Source organism: Carcharhinus amblyrhynchos, unplaced genomic scaffold, assembly GCF_965287045.1.
Source record: "Carcharhinus amblyrhynchos unplaced genomic scaffold, sCarAmb.v2.hapA chromosome_571, whole genome shotgun sequence".
NCBI classification, from domain to species: domain Eukaryota; kingdom Metazoa; phylum Chordata; class Chondrichthyes; order Carcharhiniformes; family Carcharhinidae; genus Carcharhinus; species Carcharhinus amblyrhynchos.
This window is the reverse complement of record NW_027650311.1, coordinates 89,710-112,600: the sequence shown is the minus strand read 5'-3', so window position 1 is coordinate 112,600 and position 22,891 is coordinate 89,710. Positions and strand designations below refer to the sequence as shown.

The window sequence follows — 22,891 nt, the reverse complement described above, 5'->3', positions numbered from 1 at the left end:
CACATTCGGGTATTAGAGGTCGAGTATACACCACATTCGGATATTAGAGAGCAAGTATACACCACATTTGGGTATTAGAGGTCGAGTAAACACCACATTCGGGTATTTGGGTCTTGGTATATACTGGTTTAGGGTACCGTACATCCTCTAATTAATAGGAATGTGTAAGTTGCACACAAAAAGGTGTAACGTGATACCACAATAAGAGAGCAGTTACTGTAAATAACACAATAGGAGAATCTCTATTGTGGCTGAATATTCTATAACAGGACAAGTGGAATTACCGTATATACTGTATTAGGAGAAAAAAAACTGAAAATTACTGTAAGTATTATAATAGGAGGGCACATTGATTTACTGTCTGCCCTGTCATAGCAGGGCACAAAGCTCTCCTACCTTTCCGTGGTGACGTTAGCAAGCTTCGCTTTTAGGAGCTCATCCTCGACTGTCCCTGGCCCCTGATTCGCTGACTGTGTCTCGAAGGAGGTGTCTGTGTCCGTTTCGGGGGCACCGGGCAGTCGCTGCATTGGACCCCCCTGTGAGGAGGAGACAGTGTTAGCCGTGGCCCTGTTGGGTGGGGGTGGGGAGGGGGGGGGGATACACAGGCAGCTTCAACCATCCCACCCACCTCCATCGACTGCGTCCAACCTCGCTGCCTCTCTGCAAACTCTCCACGGACACCAACTCTGGAGTTGGGAGAGCTGGAATGGTCATTTTCAGCCCCCCCCCCCCCCGATTGCCCCACCCCCAAAACACCAAACCCCCCCTTCACCCCCCCCCAACCCCCAAGCACTGACACAACTGAGTCTCAGAGCAGGGTTGCAATTACACTGGTCATGCTGCAGGTGGCGCTGCAACCCCATCACAACAACAACTTACCGCCAACCAATTGGGGATGAGTATTTATTACTTACTCATCGGTGTCACAAGTCAGGCTTACATTAACACCGCAATGAAGTTACTGTGAAAATCCCCCTAGTCGCCACACTCCGGCACCTGTTCGGGTAACACCGAGGGAGAATTTAGCACTGCCAATGCACCCTAACCCGCGCGTCTTTCGGACTGTGGGAGGAAACCGGAGCACCCGGAGGAAACCCACGCAGACTCGGGGAGAATGTGCAGACTCTGCCCAGACAGTGACCCGAGCTGGGAATTGAACCTGGGTCCCTGGTGCTGTGAGGTAGCGGTGCTAACCGCTGTGCTACCCCAGGCAAACATTTGCAGGAAGGGGGGGTGGGGAGTGGGGGGGTGGTAGGGGGGGAGAGGGGTGCAGTGCGGGTGAGGGTAGGAGAGGGGAAAGGGGTGGGGAGTGGGGGGGGTTTGGGGCGGGGGAAACTATCCAGCTGCACGGTGGTTAGCACTGCTGCCTCACGGTGCCAGGGACCCGGGTTCGATTCCCGGCTCGGGTCACTGTCTGTGTGGAGTCTGCACATTCTCCCCGTGTCTGCGTGGGTTTCCCCTGGGTGCTCCGGTTTCCTCCCACAGTCCGAAAGATGAGCTGGTTAAGGTGGATTGACCCAAACAGGCGCTGGAGTGTGGCGATAGGGGATTTTCACTGTAACTTCATTGCAGTGTTAATGTAAGCCTATTTGTGACGCTAATAAATAAAATAATGTTGATAGCACACACTCTCACTCACACGAGATCAGTGAGGGGGGGGGGGTCCGCTGTCACTCTGTCTGTGATCAGTGAGGGGGGGGGAAGGGGGTGTCAGGGGAGCCCGATCGGTCTGGGTGGCAGTGGGGTTGGGGTGGGGGGGGGATAAGGTGGTCAGTAATGTTGTGGGGGGTGGGGGCAATGTTTATGGGGGCCGGGTTGGGTGGGGTGGGGGGTGCGGGGAGGCATTATCCGGCCCGGGGGCGCAGTTGGAGGCTCCGATCGGATGATATCGGGGGGGGGGGTGCGCGTTAAGGCCCACCCTCAGGCTTTGCGGCGCGATTCGGAATCACTGATATTTTTCAGGCAGAGTGCGTGTGGGGGTGTCGGGGGGGCGTGTGGGGGGCGTGTGGGGGTGTCGGGGGGGTGTTGGGGGGGGTGTGTGGGGGGTGTGTGGGGGTGTCGGGGGGGTGTGGGGGGCGTGTGGGGGTGTCGGGGGGTGTTGGGGGGGGTGTGTGGGGGGCGTGTGGGGGTGTCGGGGGGGTGTGTGGGGGGGGTGTGGGGGGCGTGTGGGGGTGTCGGGGGGGTGTGTGGGGGGCGTGTGGGGGTGTCGGGGGGGTGTGTGGGGGGGTGTGGGGGGCGTGTGGGGGTGTCGGGGGGTGTGTGGGGGGGGTGTGGGGGTGTCGGGGGGTGTGTGGGGGGGTGTGGGGGGCGTGTGGGGGTGTCGGGGGGGTGTTGGGGGGGTGTGTGGGGGGTGTGTGGGGGTGTCGGGGGGGTGTGTGGGGGGGGTGTGGGGGGCATGTGGGGGTGTTGGGGGGTGTGTGGGGGTGTGTGGGGGTGTTGGGGGGGTGTGTGGGGGGGTGTGTGGGGGGTGTGTGTGGGGGTGTTGGGGGGTGTTGGGGGGGTGTGTGGGGGGGTGTGTGGGGGGCGTGTGTGGGGGGGGTGTGTGGGGGGGGTGTGTGGGGGGTGTGTGTGGGGGTGTTGGGGGGGTGTTGGGGGGGTGTGTGGGGGGGGTGTGTGGGGGGCGTGTGTGGGGGGCGTGTGTGGGGGTGTGTGGGGGTGTGTGGGGGGCGTGTGGGGGTGTGTGGGGGTGTCGGGGGGGTGTCGGGGGGGTGTGTGGGGGGGTGTGGGGGGCGTGTGGGGGTGTCGGGGGGGTGTTGGGGGGGTGTGTGGGGGGTGTGTGTGGGGGTGTTGGGGGGGTGTTGGGGGGTGTGTGGGGGGGTGTGTGGGGGTGTTGGGGGGGGTGTGTGGGGGGGGTGTGTGGGGGGTGTGTGGGGGGTGTTGGGGGGGTGTGTGGGGGTGTTGGGGGGGTGTGTGGGGGGTGTTGGGGGGGGTGTGGGGGGCGTGTGGGGGGTGTGTGTGGGGGTGTGAGGGGGGGGTGTGGGGGTGTGTGGGGGGTGTGTGGGGGGTGTTGGGGGGTGTGTGGGGGGCGTGTGTGGGGTGTTGGGGGGTGTGTGGGGGTGTTGGGGGGGGTGTGTGGGGGTGTTGGGGGGGGTGTGTGGGGGCGTGTGTGGGTGTTGGGGGGGTGTGTGGGGGTGTTGGGGGGGGGGTGTGGGGTGTGTGGGGGGGTGTGTGGGGGTGTTGGGGGGGTGTGTGGGGGTGTTGGGGGGGGTGTGTGGGGGTGTGTGGGGGGTGTTGGGGGGGTGTGGGGGTGTTGGGGGGGGTGTGTGGGGGGTGTTGCGGGGGTGTTGGGGGGGGTGTGTGGGGGGTGTTGGGGGTGTGTGTGGGGGGTGTTGGGGGTGTGTGTGGGGGGTGTTGGGGGTGTGTGGGGGGGTGTTGGGGGTGTGTGGGGGGTGTTGGGGGTGTGTGTGGGGGGTGTTGGGGGGGTGTGTGGCGGTGTTGGGGGGGTGTGTGGGGGTGTTGGGGGGGTGTTGGGGGGTGTGTGGGGGGTGTTGGGGGGTGTGTGGGGGGTGTTGGGGGGTGTGTGGGGGGTGTTGGGGGTGTGTGGGGGTATTGGGGGGTGTGTGGGGGTGTTGGGGGGTGTGTGGGGGGTGTTGGGGGGTGTGTGGGGGGTGTTGGGGGGTGTTGGGGGGGTGTTGGGGGGTGTGTGGGGGTGTTGGGGGGTGTGTGGGGGTATTGGGGGGGTGTGTGGGGGTGTTGGGGGGTGTGTGGGGGTGTGGGGGGGTGTGTGGGGGGTGTTGGGGGGTGTGGGGGTGTTGGGGGGTGTGTGGGGGTGTTGGGGGGGGTGTGGGGGGCGTGTGGGGGTGTTGGGGGGGTGTGTGGGGGTGTTGGGGGGTGTGTGGGGGGCGTGTGGGGGTGTTGGGGGTGTGTGTGGGGGGCGTGTGGGGGTGTTGGGGGGGTGTGTGGGGGTGTGTGTGGGGGTGTTGGGGGGGTGTGTGGGGGTGTTGGGGGTGTGTGGGGGTATTGGGGGGGTGTGTGGGGGTGTTGGGGGGGTGTGGGGGGTGTTGGGGGGTGTGTGGGGGTGTTGGGGGGGTGTGGGGGTGTGTGGGGGGTGTTGGGGGGTGTTGGGGGGGTGTTGGGGGGTGTGTGGGGGGTGTTGGGGGGTGTGTGGGGTATTGGGGGGGTGTGTGGGGTGTTGGGGGGTGTGTGGGGGTGTTGGGGGGGTGTGTGGGGGTGTTGGGGGGTGTGTGGGGGGTGTTGGGGGGTGTGTGGGGGTGTTGGGGGGTGTGTGTGGGTATTTGGGGGGTGTGTGGGGGTGTTGGGGGGTGTGTGGGGGGTGTTGGGGGGTGTGTGGGGGGTGTTGGGGGGTGTGTGGGGGTGTTGGGGGGGTGTGTGGGGGTGTTGGGGGGGTGTGTGGGGGGGGGTGGGGGTGTTGGGGGGGTGGTGGGGGGTGTTGGGGGGGTGTGTGGGGGGCGGGGGGGGGGGGGTGGGGGGGGCGGGGGGGGGTTGGGGGGGTGGGTGGGGGGTTGGGTGTGTGGGGGGAGCCTGAGAACGGGTCTAAAAGTCGGACCTGGACCAGTTCCAAGTCCGCCCAGAACTTAGAACCAAAATGGCGAACTAGCAGCCTCACAGTGAAACATGATTGGGCACAATGGGTTGCCAGGTGACGGGTCTGGGCCTACCCCCAAGCCGGGGTTTAAAGGGGCAGTGCTCTAGATGTCCGTCCCCACCAGCTCACCTCCATGTTCGATCCTGGAGGCTGTCTCCCGCCTTGTGTCCTTGTGTCCTTGGCGTTCAGCTCTCTCACGGCCTCCGTCTGTCTGAGGAGAGAGGGTTCGGGCTCGTATTATTCCGCCTCAGGGGGAACTTTGAAGCAGAGAAGGTAGGAGCAGTGGGAGGCCGCTTGGCCCTTTGAGCCTGCCCCGCCGTTCATCACCATCGTGCCCACCCAAATCCTCAGACTGGTTCTGAACTCCCCCCTCCCCCACCATCGGGAATATCCTCCCTGCATCTACCCTGTCCGGTCCCGTTAGAATTTTATAAGTCTCTATGAGGTTCCCCCCCTCGTTCGTCTGAACTCCAGCGAAAACAATGCTAACCGAGTCAATCTCTCCTCGTACATCAGTCCCCGGGATCAGGCAAACCTTCGCTACACTGCCTCGAGAGCAAGAACATCCTTCCTCAGGTAAGGAGATCAAAACTGCCCACAATACTCTAGGTGTGGCCTCACCAAGGAAACTCCCCTGACGTGGACAGCGGAATCTCCAAACTTAACTCGCGGATGGTAATTACATCGGCTTTTATAACTCGGAGTATCGAGTATAAAAGTTGGGAGTGTTATGGTAAGGTTATATAAGGCATTGGTGAGGCTGAATTTAGAGCATTGTGTACAGTTTTGGTCACCTAGTTACAGGGAGGATATTAATAAGGTTGAAAGAGTGCAGAGAAGGTTCACAAGGATGTTGTTGGAACTTGAGAAGCTGAGTTACAGAGAGAGATTGAATAGGTTAGGACTTTATTCCCTGGAGCGTAGAAGAATGAGGGGAGATTTGATAGAGGTGTATAAGATTTTGATGGGTATAGATAGAGTGAATTCCAGCAGGCTTTTTCCACTGAGGTTAGGGGAGAAAAAAAACCAGAGGGCATGGGTTAAGGGTGAAGGGGGAAACGGGGGAGTTCTTCAAGCAGAGAGTGGTGGGAGTGTGGAATGAGCTGCCGGATAAATGCGGGGTCACTTTTAACATTTAAGAAAATCTTGGACGGGTTCATGGATGAGAGGGGTGTGGAGGGATATGGTCCAAGTGCAGGTCAGTGGGACTGGGCAAAAAATGGTTCAGCACAGACAAGAAGGACCTGTTTCTGAGCTGTAAACTTTCTATGGTTATAACTCGCAGAGTTATCCTGAGCTACAAGGAGAGGCTGGGCTAGTTTGGGCTGTTTTCTCTGGAGTGACAGAGGCTGAGAGGAGACCTGATGGGAGTCTATAAAATGATGAGAGGCGTAGATAGGGTTGACAGTCAGAATCTTTTTCCCAGAGTCAAAATGTCTAATACCAGGGGAATGCACTTAAGGTGAGAGGGGGGAAATTCAAAGGAGGGCGGCACAGTGGCGCAGTGGTTGGCACTGCTGCCTCACAGCGCCAGAGACCCAGGTTCAATTCCGGCCTCGGACGACTGTACGGAGTCTGCACGTTCTCCCTGTGTCTGCGTGGGTTTCCTCCAGGTGCTCTGGTTTCCTCCCACACTCCAAAGGTGTGCAGGTTAGGTGGATTGGCCATGCTAAATTGCCCCTTAGTGTCCAAAGATGTACAGGTTAGGTGGATTGGCCATGCTAAATTGCCCTTAGTGTCCAAAGATGTACAGGTTAGGTGGATTGGCCATGCTAAATTGCCCCTTAGTGTCCAAAGATGTTCAGGTTAGGTGGATTGGCCATGCTAAATTGTCCCTTAGTGTCCAAAGATGTGCAGGTTAGCTGGATTGGCCATGCTAAATTGTCCCTTAGTGTCCAAAGATGTGTAGGTTAGGTGGATTGGCCATGCTAAATTGCCCCTTAGTGTCCAAAGATGTACAGGTTAGGTGGATTGGCCATGCTAAATTGTCCCTTAGTGTCCAAAGATGTACAGGTTAGGTGGATTGGCCATGCTAAATTGTCCCTTAGTGTCCAAAGATGTGCAGGTTAGGTGGATTGGCCATGCTAAATTGTCCCTTAGTGTCCAAAGATGTGCAGGTTAGGTGGATTGGCCATGCTAAATTGTCCCTTAGTGTCCAAAGATGTACAGGTTAGGTGGATTGGCCATGCTAAATTGTCCCTTAGTGTCCAAAGATGTGCAGGTTAGGGTGGATTGGCCATGCTAAATTGTCCCTTAGTGTCCAAAGATGTGCAGGTTAGGTGGATTGGCCATGCTAAATTGCCCCTTAGTGTCCAAAGATGTACAGGTTAGGTGGATTGGCCATGCTAAATTGTCCCTTAGTGTCCAAAGATGTACAGGTTAGGTGGATTGGCCATGTTAAATTGTCCCTTAGTGTCCCAGGATGTGAAGATTAGAGGGATTAGTGGGGTAAATGTGTGGGATTACAAGGATGAGGGTTGGATGGGGTTGTTGTCAGTGCTGACTGGATGGGCTGAATGGCCTTCTTCTGCACTGTGGGGATTCTATGAGATGTGAAGGGCAAGTTGTTTTTAACGTAGAGAGTGGTAGGGGTCTGGAACACGCTGCCAGGGGTGGTGGTGGAGGCAGGTACAATAGGGGTGTTTAAGGGGCTTTTAGATAAGCACATGAATATGCGAGGCACAGAGGGATATGGACCAAGGGCAGACAGAAGGGATTAGTTTAATTTGGCGTGATGTTCAGTTCAACCCTGTGGGCCGAAGGGCCTGTTCCTGTGCTGTACTGGGTGGTGATGGCATTTTCGCACAAGGGACATCTCTCTGAGTTCTGAAACCTCGATAGACGGAAATAGGATTAATTTCATGAGCGACTGTGGGTGAGATCTTCTAGTCCCACCTGCTGCGGGAATCGTAACGGGAGCAACAGAAATTTTGGTGGATTGTTAAAGATTCATTGGCCTCGGGCAGGATTTTCCAGTCTGGGTGTGTGTAGCTGGAAAATCCTACTGTGTGTGTGTGTGTGATTGTGAGTGTGTGTGTGTGTGATTGTGAGTGTGTGTGTGTGTGTATGTGTGTGTGTGTGATTGTGAGTGTGTGTGTATGTGTGTGTGTGTGTGTGTGTGATTGTGAGTGTGAGTGTGTGTGTATGTGTGTGTGTGTATGTGTGTGATTGTGAGTGTGTGTGATTGTGAGTGTGTGTGTATGTGTGTGTGTGTGTGTGTGTGTGTCAGCGCATGTGTGTGTGTGATTGTGAGTGTGTGTGTGTGTATGTGTGTGTGTATGTGTGTGATTGTGAGTGTGTGTGATTGTGAGTGTGTGTGTGTGTGTATGTGTGTGTGTGATTGTGAGTGTGTGTGTGTGTGTATGTGTATGTGTGTGATTGTGTGTGTGTGATTGTGAGTGTGTGTGTGTGTGTGATTGTGAGTGTGAGTGTGTGTGTGTGTGATTGTGAGTGTGTGTGTGTGTGATTGTGAGTGTGAGTGTGTGGGTGTGAGTGTGTGTGTGTGTATGATTGAGTGAGTGTGTGTGTGGTCATTAATGTCGATAATTATCATAAAATATCATAGAATCCCTACAGAAGAAGGCCATTCGGCCCACTGAGTTTGCGCCGACCACAATCCCACCCAGCCCCTATCCCCATAACCCCACACACTTACCCTGCTAATCCCCCCAACACTAAGGGGCAACTTAACATGGCCAATCCACCTCACCCACACATCTTTGGACTGTGGGAGGAAACCGGAGAAATCAGAGGAAACCCATGCAGACACAGGGAGAATGTGCAGACTCCACACAGACAGTGACCCGAGCAGGGAATCGAACCCAGGCCCCTGGTGCTGTGAAGCAGCAGTGCTAACCACTGGGCCACCGTGCTGCCCACATATTGACTCTTTTACCATGGATTACAACAAGGCTTAGCCTTTCCTCGCTGGTTTGATATCTTTCCTCACATTGTACCAACTTGAAAATAAACATCAGTGAGAACTGTTGAAAGTTGCCCTTCTGGGTTTGGAAGGGGGGGGTAGGTTCACGTTCAACATTGACGGGGTCCCGAACACCAGGACAATGACTAACTCTAGACAGAATCCAGACTGCCCTTGGTGCCACCGGGAGCCGTGGGCCCAGGGCTGCCGATCCGGCACTGGAACAATTGCTCAGACGCCCACCAAAAACCGAAGCAGGGAAATCTCTTACCTGGTGGAGGAGAACGCAAACCCTGCGAACGGTAGGTGGTTCCCGGGAAGAGCACCGTGGAAAATTGGTCGTGAGTCTTCCTTGGTGTGGGGTGGGGGAGTAGGAGGGAGTGGCCGGGTGGGGTGGGGAGCAGGAACAAACAAAGAAAGAGAACAAGTATGTTAAGGGTGGACATCGAGAGGGTTGTGGGCAAGACCAGAACAAAGGGTTATAAATCCGAAAGAGGCATGAATAAATCCAATCGGGAATCGTGGAAAGATAAAAGTCTTTTATCCAAAGAGAGGGAAGAACTTCAAGTTACTAGGTGTCCAGATCACCAACAACCTGTCCTGGTCCCCCCCATGCTGACACTATAGTTAAGAAAGCCCCACCAACGCCTCTACTTTCTCAGAAGACTAAGGAAATTTGGCATGTCCGCTACAACTCTGACCAACATTTACAGATACACCATAGAAATCATTATTTCTGGTTGTATCACAGCTTGGTCTGGGCTCCTGCTCTGCCCAAGAACGCAAGGAACTACAAAAGGTGGTGAATGTCGCCCAATCCATCACTCAAACCAGCCTCCCATCCATTGACTCTGTCTACACTTCCCGCTGCCTTGGAAAAGCAGCCGGCATAATTAAGGACCCCACACACCCCGGACATTCTCTCTTCCATTGGGAAAAAGATACAAAAATCTGAGGTCATGTACCGACCGACTCAAGAACAGCTTCTTCCCTGCTGCTGTCAGACTTTTGAATGGACTTACCTCGCATTAAGTTGATCTTTCTCTACACCCTAGCTATGACTGTAACTCTACATTCTGCACCCTCTCCTTTCCTTCTCTATGAATGGTATGCTAGCGCGCAAGAAACAAGACTTTTCACTGTATCCCGATACGTGTGACAGTAATAAATCAAAGATGTGGAAGATCGATAGACCCATGAGGGTAGAGAGGGACAGATGGAGATAGTGGGTGATGAATGATCGGGGTGGGGGGGGGGTATGTGGAGGCCGATTTCCATATAAATGGGACCTGGGAACAATTTAACCTCCCGCGCATCTTAAGAGGAATCTGACGCTGTTCTTGGGGGTAAGGTTCTGAGGAGGAAACTAACTCTGATACCCAAAATAGGCAAAGACCCGGAGACTCGTAATTCCTGACGTAACGGGAAGTTTCCTCGTCCAATTGAAAGCATTATTTCTCGTGGGAACACCATTGACGCCTGAGGAATGCTGGCCCTTGTGGGACATGGGTGTCGTTGGCCAGGCCAGCATTTATTGCCCATCCCTAATTGCCCCTTGAACTGAGTGCCTCACTCGGCCTCTTCAGAGGGTACAGTTGAGAATCGACCCCTGCGGCTCTGGAGTCACATGTAGGCCAGACCGGGGTAAGGAGGGCAGATTTCCTTCCCTAAAAGGGAACCAGATGGGTTTTTCCGACCATGAGTCATCAGTAGATTCTTAATCCCAGATATTTTTTGTTGAATTCAGATTCCACCATCTGCCGTGGCGGGATTCGAACCCGTTCTGGAGTTGTGCTCATTGGGTTTGAGCCCCAGCCCCGCTGAGGGAGTGCAGCACTCTCAGTGGTGCTGGGGGTGCTGGGGAGGGGTGGGGGGGAATCCTTCCTGGTGTCCGAGTCAACATTTTTCCCTCAGAGTATCATAGTGGGATCTTGCTGTGCATAAATTGGCAGCTGCATTTCTTCCACTGCCTCAGAAAAGGTTGACTCCACTAATTCCTGGGATGGGAATGGGGATTATAGGATCCCTACAGGGCAGAAGGAGGCCACTCAGCCCATTGAATCTGCACCGACAACAGTTCCAACCGAGCCCTATCCCCATAATCCCATGCATTTACCCTAGCTAATCTCCTGACAATAAGGGGCAATTTAGCATGGCCAATCCACCTAACCTGCACATCTTTGAAGTGTGGGAGGAAACGGGAGCACCCGGAGGAAACCCATGCAGACACGGGGAGAACGTGCAGACTCCACACAGACAGTGACCCAAGGCCTAGAAGGACAAGGGCAGTGGAATGTGGGGGAACAGCAACACCTGTAAGTTCCCCTCAAACCGCTCACCATCCTGACTTGGAAATATATCGGCCATTCCTTCGCAGTCACTGGGTCAAAATCCTGGAATTCCCTCCCCCACGGCATTGTGGGTCAACCCACAGAACGTGGACCACAGCGATTCAAGATGGCGGCTCACCACCACCTTCTCAAGGGGCAACTCGGGATGGGCAATAAATGCTGGCCCAGCCAGCAACGCCCATGTCCCACGAATGAATAAAAAAGTAAAAAAACCACTGCCAATTCCCAGAAAAACCCATCTGGTTCACTAATGTTTGTGTGTCCCCATGTCTACATGAGTTTCCTCCAGGTGCTCCATGTTCCTCCCATAGCCCAAAGATGTGCGGGTTAGGTGGATTGGCCATGCTAAATTGTCCCTTAGCGCCCAAAGATGTGCAGGTTAGGTGGATTGGCCATGCTAAATTGCCCCTTAGTGTCCAAAGATGTGCAGGTTAGGTGGATTGGCCATGCTAAATTGGCCCTTAGTGTCCAAAGATGCGCAGGTTAGGTGGATTGGCCACGCTAAATTGCCCCTTAGTGTCCAAAGATGTGCAGGTTAGGTGGATTGGCCATGCTAAATTGTCCCTTAGTGTCCAAAGATGTGCAGGTTAGGTGGATTGGCCACGCTAAATTGGCCCTTAGTGTCCAAAGATGCGCAGGTTAGGTGGATTGGCCATGCTAAATTGCCCCTTAGTGTCCAAAGATGCGCAGGTTAGGTGGATTGGCCATGCTAAATTGTCCCTTAGTGTCCAAAGATGTGCAGGTTAGGTGGATTGGCCATGCTAAATTGGCCCTTAGAGTCCAAAGATGTACAGGTTAGGTGGATTGGCTGTGCTAAATTGGCCCTTAGTGTCCCAGGATGTCTATGTTTGGGGGGGGGTTGTTGGTAAGCAGGATAAATATGTGGGATAGGGCCTTGGTGGGAATGTTGTGGAGACTCAATGGGCCAAATGGCCTCCTCCTATACTGTAGGGTTTCTGTGATCTTAGGGCAGGAAATCTGCCATCCTTAGCTGGTCTGTCCTACATAGTAACTCCAGAGCCACGGCAATGCACGGTGGCACAGTGGTTAGCACTGCTGCCTGACAGCGCTAAGGACCCGGGTTCGATTCCCGGCCTCGGGCCACTGTCTGTGCGGAGTTTGCACATTCTCCCCGTGTCTGTGTGGGTTTCCTCCGGGTGCTCCGGTTTCCTCCCACAGTCCGAAAGACGCGCTGGTTAGGGTGCGTCGGCCCGAATGGGCTCCGGGGTGTGACGACTCGGGGGAAATTTCACAGTAACTTCATTGCGGCGTAATTTGGGACAAATAAATTAACTTTAAAAAGCTGCCTCTTGGGATGGACAATAAATACTGGCCCAGACAGCGAGGTTTGTGTCCCGTCAATGAATAAAACATTAACCTTGAATGAAAGACAAGACAAGGGGGTAGTCAGGAGAGCGGGGAGAACTTGCCGGAATACACACAGGGTCGCTGAAGGTTTCATCGTCCACGTCGAAGTTTGAGGTGTCCGCTTGACCGGTGATGACCGGCAGGAAGGGGGCCTCGCACCGATCGAGGCTGTCCCACTCGATGCCTGTGAAGAACGGGTGCGTCCGAAAGTCCTCCACTCCGTTCCTTCCCAGTCTCTCCTCCCTCCCGCACAGCAGGCTCCGGATGAGACTCCTCGCCTCGCCTGTCACGTCGGGAGCTGAGTCGGGGAAACCGAGGCTCTCCTGAGGAACGGGAGGAGAAGGATTGACTCCTGAAATCGGACTGGCCCCAGCTCCCTCTACACTAAAACTCACAAACACAAAACTCACCCCCTTTAATGTAAAAAAAACGTGCAGTTAAAACACTCCTTTAATATGAAACTCTCAGAGATCAGAGAATCCCAACAGGGCAGAGGGAGGCCATTTGGCCCATCGAGTCTACACCAACAACAATCCCACTCAGGCCCTATCCCCATAACTCCACATATTTATCCTGCTAATCCCCTAATCTATGCATCCTGGGACACTAAGGGGCAATTTAGCATGGTCAATCCACCTAATCTGCACATCTTTGGACACTAAGGCGCAATTTAGCATGGCCAATCCACCTAACCTGCACATCTTTGGACACTAAGGGGCAATTTAGCATGGTCAATCCACCTAATCTGCACATCTTTGGACACTAAGGCGCAATTTAGCATGGCCAATCCACCTAACCTGCACATCTTTGGACACTAAGGCGCAATTTAGCATGGCCAATCCACCTAACCTGCACATCTTTGGACACTAAGGGGCAATTTAGCATGGTCAATCCACCTAATCTGCACATCTTTGGACACTAAGGCGCAATTTAGCATGGCCAATCCACCTAACCTGCACATCTTTGGACACTAAGGGGCAATTTAGCATGGTCAATCCACCTAATCTGCACATCTTTGGACACTAAGGGGCAATTTAGCATGGTCAATCCACCTAATCTGCACATCTTTGGACACTAAGGGGCAATTTAGCATGGCCAATCCACCTAACCTGCACAGCTTTGGCCATTAAGGGGCAATTTAGCATGGCCAATCCATCGAACCTGGACATCTTTGGACACTATGGGGCAATTTAGCATGGCCAATCCACCCTAAGCTACACATTTTTGGACTGTGGGAGGAAACTGGAGCACCCGGAGGAAACCCACGCAGACACGGGGAGAATGTGCAAACTCCACACAGGCAGTGACCCGAGCCGGGAATCAAACCCGGGTCCCTGGTGCTGTGAGGAAGCCGTGCTAACCCACTGCGCCACCCGTGCTGCCCTAGTTCAACCACACCCATGTCTCCAGTGATAAACCTCTGTCCCCCTGGGGCCCGGTTTTGTAGTCCGAGTCTCTCTCCGCCGGTCACTGACCCTGTAATGGATAATTTTCCCGTACGTTTCCGCCAGGGTGTCGGCGTAGAAGGGGGTCTGGCCAAAGAGCATCTCGTAAGCGCAGATCCCAAACGCCCACCAGTCGCTCTCTGGGCCGTACGTCACCGAGGGATCCTCGACCGCTCGCAGGATCTCAGGGGAGATGTAATCTGGCGTCCCCACTGCCACTGCGGACTGGACCTGGAAGGAAATGACAGAGAAGGTGGGGGGGGTCACGGATATGGTTACACCTCCAGGATGACCCAGGACCAACTGGAATTAGGGACAAACCAACTGCAAGAAAAAGCACCCCGAGAAAATCTGCTAACTTAAAGTTTAAAGTTTACTTATTAGTCACAAGTAAGGCTTACATTAACAGTGCAATGAAATTGCCCGAGTCGCCACAGTCCGGCACCTAAGCATTAGTATTATCACATGTATTAGTACACAGTGAAAAGTGTTTCTTGCGCATTAAAGAGACAAAGCATACCATTCATAGAGAAAGAAAGGGGAGAGTGCAGAATGTAGTGTTTCAGCCATAGGTAGAGTGTAGAGAAAGATCAACTTAGTGTGAGGTAGGTCCATTCAAAAGTTTAACAGCAGCAGGGAAGAAGCTGTTCTTGAGTTGGTTGGTACGTGATCTCAGACTTCTGTATCTTTTTCCTGACGGAAGAAGGTGGAAGAGAGAATGTCCGGGGTGCGGGGGGTCCTTGATTATGCTGGCTGCTTTTCCCGAGGCAGCGGGAAGTGTAGACAGAGTCAATGGATGGGAGGCTGGTTTGAGTGATGGATTGGGCTACGTTCATGACCCTTTGTAGTTCCTTGCGGTCTTGGGCAGAGCAGGAGCCCAGACCAAGCTGTGATACAACCAGAAAGAATACTTTCTATGGTGCGTCTGTCCATCAAGTTTTACCTCCTTCTCTACGGACGCTCCTTCAGCCGTTTTCGTGTCAGAGAACGGCAGCGAACAAGTTGTCCTAGCGGACCATCATCCAATCAGATGACTGCTCGTTTGCCCGCTGTGGGAGGGCGGTGCCTCAACATGATGGACAGGTCAAGCAGCCAATGGCTGGGACTGGGGGTGGGGGAGAGTTGGGGGGGGGGAGAAGCGGTTGGCGACGGGAAAGTCACATGATGACAATTCGTCCATCAAGGGTTGACCACCCTCGTCACGGAGCGGGGTCATCCGGGACAGAAGGGGGCGCCCTTGGTGCGTCGCTTGGTAGGGCCTCCTGCCTTGTAAACAGGTTGGGCTTATACTCGCTGGAGTTTAGAAGAATTAGGGGGGATCTGATCGAGGTATCTGAAATTCTAAAAGGAATTGATAGTGTAATTGGGTGGCAGAGTGGTTTTCAGGGACCCAGGTTCAAGCTGTTCTTGAGTTGGTTGGTACGTGTCCTCCGACTTTTATCACTTTTTTCTTGAAGGGAAGATGGTCTAGAACAGGGAATCTAGAGCAAGAGGTATGGGTTGAGAGGCGGTAGTTTTAAAACTGAGGTGGGGCGGAATTTTATAAGTTTCTACGAAATGTAGGGATTCTATGAAAGGCTCCTAATTCCAGATATTTTTTATTGAATTCAAATTCCATCATCTGCCGTGGCGGGATTCGAACCCGGGTCCCCCCAGGACATTAACTGAGTGTCTGGATTGATTGCCTAGAGATCAGATCACTCGGCCTCTGGTGGGCACAATTCCTTTGCGTGGGGCGGCACGGTGGCACAGTGGGTTAGCACTGCTGCTTCACAGCTCCAGGGACCTGGGTTCGATTCCCGGCTCGGGTCACTGTCTGGGTGGAGTTTGCGCATTCTCCTCGTGTCTGCGTGGGTTTCCTCCGGGTACTCCGGTTTCCTCCCACAGTCCAAAGATGTGCGGGTTAGATTGATTAGCTATGCTAAATTGCCCCTTAGTGTCTGGGGATGTGTAGGTTAGAGGGATTAGTGGATAATTATGTAGGGATATGGGGGGGTGGGGCCTGGGTGGGATTGTGGTCGGCGCAGACTCGATGGGCCGAAGGGCCTCTTTCTGCACTGTAGGGATTCTATGATTCCTCAAAGCCGTGCCGTGGGGTCTTTCGCAACCACCCGAGCAGGCTGCTGGTGGTAGCATTTGAAAGTTGGCGCCTCAGGCGATGCAGCACTCCCTCAGTTCCGCACTGGGTGCGTCATTCTTGAGCTCGGCCCTGGAGTGGGATTGGAACCGGGATTCCCCTGACAAAACCTGCCACTGGTCAGGGCCAGGGCTGATAACTGGAGGGGAGGGATTTGGGACATCCCGCAGTGACACTTTGTCCTTCCTGGGCCTCAAGCCTTTGGCCTAGTTGGGCCTACTCGGTCGCTCTGTCAAACGCGCCAGCTGGTACTCACGTGGCCCTCGACACCCAACCGGAGGCAGGAACCAAAGTCGGCCAACTTGACGTGGCCAGTCACATCCAGGAGGATATTATCAGGTTTCACATCCCTAAAGAGAACCAAAATACAGTTCACATGGCAACCAGAGCTTTAGATCCATTCTCTTTTATTATGGGGCCTTGAAGGTGTTGCCTCGAACAGAATCCCAGTCCATGAAGTTTTAAAAAGTTTATTTTGCTAGTGTTGCAAGTATTAACACTGCAATGAAGTTACTGTGAAAATCCCCCAGTCGCCACACTCCTGTTCGGGTAACACTGAGGGAGAATTTAGCACGGCCAATGCACCCTAACCAGCACGTCTTGGGACTGTGGGAGGAAACCCACGCAGATATGGGGAGAATGTGCAAACTCCGCACAGACAGTGACCCAAGGCCGGAATTGAACCCAGATCCCTGGCGCTGTGAGGCAGCAGCGCTAACCACTGTGCCACAGAGCCATTCAAAGATGTGCAAAGGTGTGTGGGGTAGGTGGACTGGCCATGCTAAATTGCCCCTTTGTGTCAGGGGGACTAGCAGGGTGAATATGTGGGGTTACGGGAATTGGGCCTGGGTGGTTATTATGATCCATGCTGACTCGATGGGCCGAATGGGCTCCTTCTGCATTGTAGGGATTCTATGATTCCAAGACTCAAATGGCCCAGTGAGACACTAGGTTCATGGAATATTAGGGATGGGTAATAAATGCTGGCCCAGCCAGCGACACCCACATCCTGTGGGAGAATTATTGTTAAAAGGGAGCGTGATGAGGGGCAGGCGGTACTGACCTGTGGATGAAGCCAAGTTCATGGATAGAGCTGATCGCCAATGCCAGTTCCGCAAGGTAGAACTGGGCCATATCTTCTGGAAAACGATCCCCAAACCTACTCATCAAGGTCAGGAAATCTCCTCCAGCGTAGTAATCCATAATGAGGTACTGAGAAAGAGGAGAGATGTTAAAAATAATCCTTCAAACATATTCACTGATTCAATTCGATTTTCTTTGATTTGATTGATTTGATTTGATTTAATTGATTTGATTTGATTTGATTGATCTAATTGATTTGTTTGATTTGATTTCATTGATTTGGTTTGATTTGATTGGATTGATTTGATTTGATTGATTTGGTTTGATTTGATTTGATTGATCTGATTGATTTGATTTGATTGATTGGATTGATTTGGTTTGATTTGATTGATTTGATTTGATTGATCTGATTGATTTGATTTGATTGATCGGATTGATTTGGTTTGATTTGATTGATTTGATTTGATTGATCTGATTGATTTGATTTGATTGATTTGGTTTGATTTAATTTGATTTATTATAGTCACAAGTAGTGGGATTCAGCGAGAAGTATTGTTTCTTGCATGCTATACAGACAAAGGATACCATTCGGCATAGTGGTTGGCACGGCTGCCTCACAGCGCCAGGGACCCGCGTTCAATTCCCGGCTTGGGTCACTGCTCATGTGGAGTCTGCACATTCTCTCTGTGTCTGCGTGGGTTTCCTCCGGGTGTTCCGGTTTCCTCCCACACTCTGACAGACGTGCTGGTTAGGGTGCATTGATCCAAACAGGCACCGGAGTGTGGCGACTAGGGGAATTTCACAGTAACTTCATTGCAGTGTTAATGTAAGCCTTATTTGTGACTAATAAATAAATTTTAACCTTTAACTTCATAGAGTACATAGGGGAGAAGGAAAGGAGAGAGTGCAGAATGTAGTGTTACAGTCATAGCTAGGGTGTAGAGAAAGATCAACTTAATGTGAGGTAGGTCCATTCAAAAGTCTGACAGCAGCAGGGAAGAAGCTGTTCTTGAGTCGGTTGGTACGTGACCTCAGATTTTTGTATCTTTTTCCCAAAGGAAGAAGGTGGAAGAGAGAATGTCCGGGGTCCTGGCTGCTTTGCCGAGGCAGCAGGAAGTGTAGACAGAGTCAATGGATGGGAGGCTGGTTTGTGTGATGGATTGGGCTACATTCATGACCTTTTGTAGTTCCTTGCAGTCTTGGGCAGAGCAGGAGCCCAGACCAAGCTGTGATCCAACCAGAAAGAATGCTTTCTATGGAGCATCTGTAAAAGTTGGTGAGAGTTGTAGCGGACATGCCAAATTTCCTTAGTCTTCTGAGAAAGTAGAGGCGTTGGTGGGGCTTTCTTAACTATAGAGTCGGCATGGGGTGGGGGGGGGGACCAGGACAGGTGACCCAGACATACAGAAACTGGGACGAGAGGGACTCAGTTAGGAAGGACTGGCGAGGGGATTGGTGTGGGTGGTTTGGGTTTGATAGTACAGGGGGGAGATTCTTTCCCTGAAATCCACCACTCTTTATCAGCTGCTGTTAAGGCGCCTGAACAATCTTACCAGGTGACTCTCACCCTGAAAGGCAAAGTGAAGTTTGGTGATCCAGGGGCTGGTGCAGTTCACGAGAACCTCCCTCTCCTCACGGAAACGGGCAGCCTGGCGAAATAATTGGCGACAAATCATTCCTCGGTCAAAGGTTCAACACAAAAATACGGGAGGAGCCTCACGGCCTGGACGGCAGCAGTGGGGGGGTGGGCGGGGACACCGGTGGCTTACACCATGGGTGTGGGCCCAATTCCAGCCCAAATCATTGGTCCCGTGTGGGTGGTTGGCAGCATAAGATCATAAGATATATGGGGGTGGCACAGTGGGTTAGCACTGCTGCTTCACAGCTCCAGGGACCTGGGTTCGATTCCCGGCTCGCTGCCTGTGCGGAGACTGCACATTCTCCCCGTGTCTGCGTGGGTTTCCTCCGGGTGCTCCGGTTTCCTCCCACAGTCCGAAGATGTGCGGGTTAGGTTGATTGGCTAAAATTGCCCCTTAGTGTCCTGAGATGCGTAGGTTAGAGGGATTAGTGGGTAAATGTGTAGGGATACGGGGTAGGACCTGGGTGGGATTGTGGTGGGTGCAGACTCGATGGGCCGAATGGCCTCTTTCTGTACTGTACGGATTCTATGATTCTCTGATACAAGAGCAGAATTAGGCCATTCTGTCCATCTCCTCCACCATTCAATCATGGCTGATATTTTTCTCATCCTCATTCTCCTGCCTTTTCCCCATAATCCCTGACCCCCTTATTAATCAAGAACCTGTCTGTCTCTGTCTTATAGACACTCAATGACCTTGGCCTCCACAACCCGCTGTGGCAAAGAATCCCTACAGTGCAGAAGGAGGCCACTCAGCCCATCGAGACTTCACCGCTCACAATGAGTGATCAGACAGTGAGCCGAGGCTGGAACTGAACCCGGGTCTCTGGCGCCGTGGGGCAGCAGTGCTACCCACTGTGCCACCGTGCCATCCTTAGGAAGGTCTGTTGACCTCGGGAGGGACCCTACGGTTTTAGGACAAGCCATGCTTCAGGTCCTGCCCTATATGTTATGTCTTATTAATGAACAGTTCATTCAGTAAAGCCTTTCAAAGTCCTCATGAGGAAATGGAGAACTTTACAAAGCCCAGTACAGTTTCCTCCCGCAGTCCAAAAATGTGTAGGTTGGGTGGATTGACAATGCTAAATTGCCCCTTGGTGTCCAAATGATTAGTTGGATTGGCCGTGCTAAATTCTCCCTCAATGTACCCGAACAGGCGCCAGAGTGTGGCGATTAGGGGGTTTTCCCAGTAACTTCATCGCAGTGTTAATGTTCAGCGGGGAAGCAGAGTTCCGACAAGCCACGATCTTATCGAATGGAAGAGCGGGGCTCGAGGGGCTGAATGGCCTACTCCTGCCCTCTAGTGGGTACCTTCCTGGCCTGACTGAGGTCCCCCGCAACGGGCGGGGGGGGTCCCCGAAACCTCTTACCTCCTCTCGGATCAACAAGTCCCGCTTGTTCATCCTCTTCATGGCGAACACACGGTCCGTGTGTCTCAGTCTCACCACCGCGATCTGGAAAAGGCAACGCAGGTCGCTTTACAACTCTCCGTCCGCGGGAAGTCATTCCCGTTTACCTCCCTCCTCCCCCTTCCGGCACCGAGATGCGTGGTCCCAATCCCCCTCCCCGATTGAGGCATCCAGGCCGCAGATCAGGCGGAAAACTCGGTGAACATCCTTGGCACGGAACCCGGAATATCTCACCAAGAGTCCAGGGGTTGAAGATTCCAGAGGAGCCAACGCAAAATAGCCTACAAGGATCTCACCGGGACTGGAAGATCTGAATTGTGAGGAGAGGCTGGAGAGATTTTTTTCCCTGGAGCGCAGGAGGATGAGGGGTGACCTTATAGAGGTCTATAAAATCATGAGAGGCACAGGTAAGGCGAATAGGCAAGGTCTTTTCCCCAGAGTAGGGGGGGGGAGTCCAAAACCAGAGGGCATAGAACATAGAACACTACAGCACAAACAGGCCCCTCGGCCTACAAGTTGCGCCGATCATATCCCTACCTACTAGGCCTGTCTATAACTCTCAATCCCGTTAAATCCCATGTACTCATCCAGAAGTCTCTTAAAAGACCCCAGCGAGTTCGCCTCCACCATCACCGACGGTTTAAGGTGAGAGGGGAACTTTTCCAAACGGAGGGTGTTGCGAGCATGGAGTGAGCTGCTGGATGAGGTGGTAGAGGGGGGTACAATGACAACACTTAAAAGACATTTGGACAGGTACACGGGTGGGAAAGGTTTGGAGGGATATGGGCCAAACACAGGCAAATGGGACCACTTCAGTTTCGGAAACGTGAACAGCACCGATGAGTTGGGCCGAAGGGCCTGTTTCCATGCTTTCTATCCCTCTGACTCTATAAGTGGAGGAGGGGGTGGAGGAACGGAGGGAGGGGGGTTGGATATGGGAGTGAGGCAGGTGGGATGGCAGATGAGGGGGCGAGGGAGAAGGTTTGGAGGAAAGGGGGTTCGAGGGAAAGGGGAAGGAGTCCATTGTGAGTGTGCGGGTGAATGGGTCGGTTGGGTCATTTCCTCTCGCTAAGTTTCATATCCTACGGGTCAGGCAGATCATAGAATCCCTACAGTGCAGAAGGAGGCCATTCGGCCCATCGAGTCTGCACCGAAAGCAATCCCACCCAGGCCCCATTCCTGTAACCTCAGAAATTTACCCTGCTAATCCCCCGACACCAAGGAGAAATCTAGTATGGCCAATCCACCTAACCTGCACATTCTTAAAGTTTGTTTATTTATTAGTCACAAGTCGGCTTACATTAACACTGCAATGAAGTTACTGGGAAAAGCTCCTAGTCACCACACTCTGGCACCTGTTCAGGTACACTGAGGAAGAATTTAGCACGGCCAATCCAACTAGTCATTTGGACACCCAGGGGCAATTTAGCTTCGTCAATCCACCTAACCTACACATTTTTGGACTGTGGGAGGAAACCGGAGCACCCGGAGGAAACCCACGCAGACACGGGGAGAATGTGCAGACTCCACACAGACAGTGACCCGAGCCGGGAATCGAACCCGGGTCTCTGGCGCTGTGAGGCAGCGGTGCTAACCACCTCGCCACCCCAGATAGATGAGGTGAAGAGCAGAGATGTTGAATCGGTACAGGAGGGATGCAGGAATGGAAGGATTAGCTGATGGGGTGAGATGGAGGGGAAGGGTCTTGGACTGAGTGTCAGCTCCCCAGGACGATGGAGGGAATGTTCCCAGGGCGCCATCAAAATCTCTTTATAAAAGGACAAAAGTCCACCAACACCTGGGAATCCCGAGCTCAAGATCCTCCGAAGAGAAGGGAAAGCTTCCGGGAAGACAATTCTTTGGGTTTCATTGGCCAGAACAAGCTGAACCTGAGCTTTTATTATTTATTCATTCACGTCACAGACATTCTTACCCGGACATTCTCTCTTCCACCTTCTTCCGTCGGGAAAAAGATACAAAAGTCTGAGGTCACTTACCGACCGACTCAAGGACAGCTTCTTCCCTGCTGCTGTCAGACTTTTGAATGGACCTACCTCGCATTAAGCTGATCTTTCTCTATACTCCAGCTATAACTGTGACACAGTGGCACAGTGGGTGAGCACTGCTGCCTCACGGTGCCAGGGGCCTGGGTTCGATTCCCGGCTCGGGTCACTGTCTGTGTGGAGGCTGCACATTCTCCCCGTGTCTGCATGGGTTTCCTCCGGGTGCTCCGGTTTCCTCCCACAGTCCGAAAGACGTGCTGGTTAGGGTGCACTGGCTGTGCTAAATTCTCCCTCGGTGTACCCGAACAGTAGTGTGGTGACAAAGGGATTGTCACAGTAACTTCATTGCGGTGTTAATGTAAGCCTACTTATGACACAAACAAACTTAACACATATATACTGCACCTTCTCCTTTCCTTGTCGCCTATGTACTCTATGAATGGTATGCTTTGTCCGCATGGCGCGCAAGAAAACAATACTTTTCACTGAATCCCAATACATGTGACAATAATAAATCAAATCAAAACATTAACACTACAATGAAGTTACTGTGAAATTCCCCTAGTCGCCAGACTCCGGTGCGTGTTTGGGTCAATGCACCCCAACCAGTACATCTTTCGGACTGTGGGAGGAAACCGGAGCACCCGGAGGAAACCCACGCAGACACGGGGACAATGTGCAGACTCTGCACAGACAGCGACCCAAGCCGGGAATCGAACCGGGGTCCCTAGCACTGTGAGGCAGCAGCGCTAACCACTGTGCCACTGTGCTGCCCACTTCAACAGCGATAGAAACATGTGGCAAACCTGGCACCCCCATCTCCAACCACCACCTGCCCCACCCCTGACAGAGACTGTGAGTTGATTTATTATTGTCACATGTATTAACATACAGTGAAAAGTATTGTTTCTTGCACGCTATACAGACAAAGCATACCGTTCATAGAGAAGGAAAGGAGAGGGTGCAGAATGTAGCGTTACAGTCATAG

General features: G+C 53.3%; 1 protein-coding gene across 1 annotated transcript in view; it reads right to left on the bottom strand.

Annotated features, from left to right (window-relative positions):
• Positions 1 to 396: 396 nt before the first annotated feature.
• Positions 397 to 22,891, bottom strand: part of LOC145339619 (myotonin-protein kinase-like) — a gene marked incomplete at its 3' end in the record, with an annotated part of 32,446 nt that continues 9,951 nt past the window's right edge. Inside the window, exons 3-11 of the mRNA XM_080184119.1 lie at positions 19,862 to 19,945; positions 18,406 to 18,501; positions 16,833 to 16,981; positions 16,026 to 16,119; positions 13,663 to 13,863; positions 12,262 to 12,510; positions 8,740 to 8,819; positions 4,676 to 4,757; positions 397 to 536 (exon numbers count right to left, since the gene is read on the bottom strand). Of these exons, the coding sequence (XP_080040245.1) occupies positions 397 to 536; positions 4,676 to 4,757; positions 8,740 to 8,819; positions 12,262 to 12,510; positions 13,663 to 13,863; positions 16,026 to 16,119; positions 16,833 to 16,981; positions 18,406 to 18,501; positions 19,862 to 19,945 (1,175 nt within the window). The remainder of the gene's footprint in view (positions 537 to 4,675; positions 4,758 to 8,739; positions 8,820 to 12,261; positions 12,511 to 13,662; positions 13,864 to 16,025; positions 16,120 to 16,832; positions 16,982 to 18,405; positions 18,502 to 19,861; positions 19,946 to 22,891) is intronic.